Genomic DNA, 6,605 nt, shown 5'->3' with positions numbered 1-6,605 from the left:
GGTCTACCAGTATGAGTTAATATTAGAATCAGTTTGATTGTACATTTTATGATTTCACCCTCTGCTTACAACTGAGTAGTGATAAGAGTTGGTTGACAAGGTGAGTTTTTAAAAAGTTACAAGTCTTTAGGAGTTTTTGCTATGTTGATTGAAATTTCTCATTATTCAATAATAATGAGAATAATAATGAGAATAATTATTCAACTCTCTGGAGACATCATCTGCTCCTGCATTAAAGGCTATAGAGGCACTTGCTTATGAGATGGGCAGCTATATAAGACAGACAGATAGATAGACAGACAGACAGACAGACAGACAGACAGACAGACAGACAGACAGACAGACAGATAGATAGATAGATAGATAGATAGATGGATAGACAGTCAGACAGACAGACAGACAGATAGATAGATGATAAAAATATGCAAAGAATCATATACTTTTTGCAATCTAATGACATACTGTGTGTTGTTTTTCCCTTTTTAAGTAAAGATAATAGTAGAATGTGAATAGCAAAGCTAGGCTGCAAACATAAAGAATGTGAATGCCCCCAAATTTGACAATGAATATTTCTCATTACACAACTTACTCTCCCTGTGTTGCAGTCAAAACTCGTACCCTGCTTGCCTTGACGCTACATTGTGGTTGCGTCACAGAAGAGCCTCAGCGTATGCTCTGATTTTGTAGCTGTAATCTGTCAAACATGGTGCCATTCAGATGTTTTAAATTATATTGCCTATCCTATTGTCTTGGTTGGAGCTGATGGCTACGGTCATCCCAAGCCTCTAGAAAGCTTGTAGAAGCCTCAGGTTTAACAACTGAGTTGGGCACAAACAAAAAAAAAAAAGTTTCACATGGCAATTTATTTAATGAAATCAACTTTCCTGCAGATTTTGCTGAAAGCCTCTTGGGTTAATACTCTTCCTCGGCCCCCTCATTGTCCTCTGAGGTATCCAGATCCTCCGAAGAATCTTCTTCAGACTGATGATTCCAAATCACAGTCAGGTTCATGTTCTGCCGAACTGGGGTTCCATTGTAATGGACACCGTTGGCAAAGAGGCACTGCCGCAAGTTCCAGCAGATGATGTAATACAGAGAAAAGAGCCACAGGACCAGTCCAGCCAGGAAAGTGGCAAGGAGCAACCGTGTAGCTGGGCCAATATACTGCTGCAGAGTGAAGCGGTGTAAAGGAGACGGGAGCCACTTCTGAAAGAAAGTCTTCCAACTCCAACTCTTCTCCTTCAGAAAAGCCTTCCTGGGCTTCTGGATGGGGCCCTGACGACTTCTACGGACGGGTGCCCTTTTTTCAATCACTAAATGTGATTTTGGGGCCATTCCTGTTTGATTTTCCTCCGCATTCCATTTTGGTTCCAAACTCCTGTTCATGTTGAGGCTCTTCTTTAACTCTCTGGAGACATCGGGGCGCCCAATTTGCCGGAGAGCTCGAGCCAGGCGGTCCCAGTCGATGAAGCCCTTTTGCATCTCCAGCCAGTGGCCTAGACTTTCTTTGCATTGGTCCATGTTGGAGATGTCTTGCCACTGGCTAGAAGGAATGAGTTCTCTCTCCTCCGATAGTTCTGCCTCTTTCTGGGTGATGGCAAGTAGAAGACAGAGCTCATGGCATTCTTGTGTGCTCAGGAGCTCCGAGATGCTACCCAAGATGGTGGTTGCTGGACCACTTATTGCCATTTTGATGTATGAAGTGTGCGTGGCCAGTAAGAGGAGAAAGACCCCCATTAGTGCCAGCATGATGGGAAAGGTGGGATTAATAATCTTAGATTAAGATCAGCTCTGATATTCTACATTTAGTACTCTGGCTGGCTGGTTGCAGGACTAGTCATGTTGTCTAGCTCCCTTTGTCATCCTTGGGCACTCCTCTTCCAGCTGGGGGCCCCTATGAGGTCAGTGAAACCTCATAACCTGAGCTCACAGCTCCTGCCCAGAGGAAATACTGAGGTTTTTGCTAGGTGGGCCATTTCAGGGTTATATGGAGCAAAAAAGGATGGCAGCCATCTAAATGCATCACATCAGAAACAGCAGTACTTTTTGCTAAGTACATAACAGGACCGATGCACATGCTGATCACCTGGAAACTATTCCCAAATAGCATCTGCAAAGAGCATTGTGTATCGATGATGTTGATCAGTCATAATCTTTAGCACAGAGCCTGGTTCTGAATTTCAGCCCTGCACCTTCCAGAAGAATTCTTGAGGTAAGCAGTGTTTCTCAACCTTGACAATTTTAAGGCATGTGGACTTCAACTCCCAGAATTCCACAGCCAGCAATGCTGGCTGTGGAATTCTGGAGTTGAAGTCCACATGCCTTAAAATTGTCAAGGTTGAGAAACACTGGGTTAGAGCCTGCTCTGTGTGGAAATATTCAGATTTGGGAAGGCTGCCCCCAGAGTACATCAGCAAAACTACCTATTATGTTGTGGGAAATACACAAATAAACCAAGCTGTGGCCTTTCCATTTACCAATTAGTCACAACACATTTTGAAAACAGCAACCCATGTCTTTTCTAATTGTTCTCAGTATCTGCAGAACTTGGATGATTTCAGCAAGAATTGTCTTTTCTTTGCAAGGAACAACATTAGCCAATCATTGTTAATGGCTGCATTAATTTGAACTAGTTATAGGTGATGATAGAGAATGCTGGTCAGTTAGTGTTCTTTTTTAATTTCAAGCTGGCCAGTACTTGAGTGCTCTGCCCTGGAGCAGTGAGCGATACATAAATTAATGAAGATCCTTTCACCTTCTCTTCATACACATACAAAAAAAAAGCAAATTACTAGCATCCTTACCCCCAGGTCTGTGTATTTTTCCACTTGTACCTAGTCCTATTTGCCTGGTGATTTGCAAAATATTCCACAAATTGTCCATTTATGGGAATGATTGCAAGGGAAGTCTGCTGTTATAACTGTTAACAAATGCAAGTTCCCTATGATGCCAGAGAGACACTGCTGAACAAGACTTGTGGGAGCAAAAATGCATCCAAGGGTTTTTCCAGGAGCAAAGATCCTAGGGGTAAATGATTTCAGTGGATCAACTCAAATGCTAACAAAGAGCTGGATAGTGGGGGATGTGTGGCTGACAATTAAAGGAGAGAATGTTTTCTAAATGTGGATTTCGCCCATTTTTGAAATGAGACAAACTCTGCAGACCAGTCAAAACCCAAAATTAAACTAGTATGGATCCACATTCCTTACACTTTGGATGTTTAAAAAAGGGTAGGCCTGTGTGGCTGATTGAAGTGATATATCAGCTGGCAAATGTATATGAAACAAGACTTGCTCTCTGCACAATGAAGAACACTCCCCTGAAGCAATTGTCTTTCTGGGAATCTGGCTACTTCCCTCTTCTATTCCTTTCTTCTCTTTCTCTCTCATTTAGGCCATCTTCCCACTTGTAGCCTATACCTCTTATAGCAGGGGTCTTCATACTTGGCCCTTTTATGACTTGTAGACTTCAACTCCCAGAATTCCTCAGCCAGTCACGCTGGCTGAGGAATTCTGGGAGTTGAAGTCCACAAGTCATAAAAGGGCTAGGTTTGAAGACCCCTGTCTTATAGCATCACTAGACATTTTTTTTTATTGAAAAATTTTTAAAAACTTTTACAAAGACAGAAAAAAAACAATAACAACAACAACAACAAAAAAGAAACAAAACAATACAACCCTCCCCCAACCCCTCCCAAACCACCCCCTCCCTCCCCTCGCGGAGCTTCCCAGAGCAGAATATAGGCTTAATTTAAAAAAATTAACAAAATTATAAAATAATTAAGAATAAAATATATATGAAAAAAGAATTATAAACCTTAAAAAGAGAAAGTATTTAAAAAAAAACAAAGAAAAAAAAGAAAAAGTAGAGTTTTTATACAAATTATGAAAAAGCTAAATGATATTTTTTCATATCCAATTTAAATTGTATGAAATTTACCCATTTTTCCCATATAGCAAAAAATTTCTCTTGCGTTTGCTCTTTTAGGAAAGCCGAAATCTTTGCCATTTCCGCCAAGTAAGATACTTTAAAAAACCACTCTTGCAAAGTAGGCAAAGATTCCTTCTTCCAGTATTGACCTACTAACAGCCTTGCGGCTGTAATCAAATTCAACATCAATATAACCTCCTTAGCATCACAGTCAGTAACAATACCAAGCAAAAACAATTGTGGAGTAAATTTTACCCTCTTTCTAAAAATTCGCTGAATGTTCCACCATATCTTAATCCAAAAAGCTTTTATATTTTTACACGACCACCAAATATGATAATAAGTGGCATCCAGGCAGCCACATCTCCAACATTTAGGCTGTAAGTCAGGATACATGAGAGACATCTTTTGTGGATCAAGGTGCCATCTGTAAAACATTTTATAAAAATTTTCCCTTAAATTCTGGGCTTGTGTAAACTTAACATTTCTCACCCAGATAGTTTCCCAGGTATCCAGTAGAACTGGTTCACCAAAATTCTGCGCCCATTTAATCATACAGTCTTTAATTAATTCTGATTCTGAATCCAGTTCCACTAGCACCCCATAAATTCTCTTAATGTGAGTTTGTCTTTGATCCTTTACTTGCTTAAAAAGATTTTCATCTTCTCTAAGCAAGCCTAAATTACGGTCCATCTTCCATCTATCTATTAATTGTCTATATTGAAACCAAGAATAGGTAATGTTTTCATGTACTAGGTCTTCCAAAGATTTTAACTGCCAATTTTGACCATCCCATCTAAGTAATTGTGTATAAGACACCGTATCCATTTTAACACCTCTCTTTATCCCCTCTATCGCATGCCAAGGTATAGCCCATAATGGTATTTTAAAATCACTTTTATAATATTTCCTCCAAACCCTAAGTAAAGAGATCCTTATAATATGAGATTTAAAGGCCCAATCCACTTTTTTATTAAATATTAAATAGGCATGCCAACCAAAAAGTAAATCCCATCCCTCCAAATGGAGTATCTCTAAATTTGTTAAATTTACCCAATCACTAATTAATGTTAAAACCACAGCATCATAATATAATTTCAAATTCGGTACCTTGAGTCCACCTCTCTCACGGAAGTCCTGCATGATTTTAAACTTTACCCTTGGTTTTTTCCCTGCCCAGATAAATTTATTAATGCCTTTCTGCCATTCATTTAAATTAACCTCATTCTTTAAAATAGGTAACATTTGAAATAAAAAGAGAAATTTTGGCAGGACATTCATTTTAATCACTGCAATTCTTCCCATGAGAGATAACTGTAAGTTCTCCCAATTTTTCAAGTCTTTTTGTACCCTGACCCACAACCTTTCATAGTTATTCTTAAACAATTTTACATTAGAAACAGATAAAATAACCCCCAGATATTTTATCTTATCAACAATTTCAAAACCAGTCAAATTAGCCAAAATCTGTTTATCACAAGTAGTCATATTTTTAGATAATATTTTAGTCTTATTATTATTAATTTTGAAACCCGAAACTAATCCATATTGATATATCAGCTGTAATAACTTCACTACAGAATAAGTAGGTTGAGACAAAGTAACCACCAAGTCATCTGCAAAAGCTCTTAACTTATATTCTTTTTTGTTAACTTCTATTCCTCTTATTTCCTGCGACTCTCGGATTTTAATCAACAAAATTTCCAATGTTAAAACAAACAGCAACGATGACAAAGGACATCCCTGTCTAGTACCTTTTTCTATTGTAAAAACCTCTGACAAACCCCCATTAACAATAAGTTGTGCCGTTTGTTTTTGATATATAGCAGTAAGAGCTTGTAATATTTTTTCTCCAAAATTCATCTCCTCAATTGCTCTTAACATAAAATGCCAGTTCAATTGATCAAAAGCTTTTTCAGCATCTAAAAATATCAGCCCTGCAGGGACTTGGTTGTTCTTATCTAAATATTCTAATATATTAATAATTTGTCTAACATTATTTTTCATGTACCTGCCAATTATAAAACCCGATTGGTCCTTATGTATAAGCTGATGCACAACCGTCATAAGCCTATTAGCTAAAATTTTTGCAAAAATCTTATAGTCTACATTTAAAAGAGATATAGGTCTATAATTCTTTGGTAAAGTAAGATCTTGATCCTCTTTTGGGATCAAGGATATGAAAGCACTGCGCCATGACGGAGGGATCTCTGAACCCTGCAATATATTATTAAAAAGCTCACCTAAAGGTTGAGTCATCTCTTCTACTAAAGTTTTATAATAAATAGGTGTCAAACCATCCGTACCTGGCACTTTGCCTAATTTTAGTTGCTTAATAACTGTCACAATTTCCTCATTAGTAATTGGACCATTATTTATAGATTCCTTAACCTTTTCATCTGAAGGATTTAAAATCAAAAACTTTTCTTTTGATTTAATCTCATCTTCCAATTCCTTACGCTTCTGAGTCTGCTTTTGTCTATGAACATTGTTCATTTTTATCAAAATCCCACGCATAAAAGCTTTACCTGCATCCCATACGATTGATGTTGATGTCCCCTTATACATATTCAAAACAAAATAATCCAGGAACAAAAAAATAGAGAACAAAAGAACAAAGTACTTTCAGAACGCCATCTTACTTTCACTCTCCGTGCAGACAAAAAAGAAACAAG

At 37.9% G+C, this 6,605-nt stretch overlaps 1 protein-coding gene across 1 annotated transcript; it reads right to left on the bottom strand.

The window, feature by feature from the left end:
• Positions 1 to 874: 874 nt before the first annotated feature.
• Positions 875 to 1,904, bottom strand: LOC120305442. The gene has a single exon (XM_039337297.1). It carries the CDS (start codon positions 1,747 to 1,749, stop codon positions 913 to 915), a length of 837 nt encoding a protein of 278 aa, XP_039193231.1. The 5' UTR covers positions 1,750 to 1,904; the 3' UTR covers positions 875 to 912.
• Positions 1,905 to 6,605: the final 4,701 nt, after the last annotated feature.

This window comes from Crotalus tigris, unplaced genomic scaffold (assembly GCF_016545835.1).
Source record: "Crotalus tigris isolate CLP2741 ecotype Arizona unplaced genomic scaffold, ASM1654583v1 scf7180000017674.1595824, whole genome shotgun sequence".
Taxonomy (NCBI): Eukaryota; Metazoa; Chordata; class Lepidosauria; order Squamata; family Viperidae; genus Crotalus; species Crotalus tigris.
Note: the sequence above shows the minus strand (reverse complement) of the source record. Positions and strands in the feature narration are given on the sequence as shown.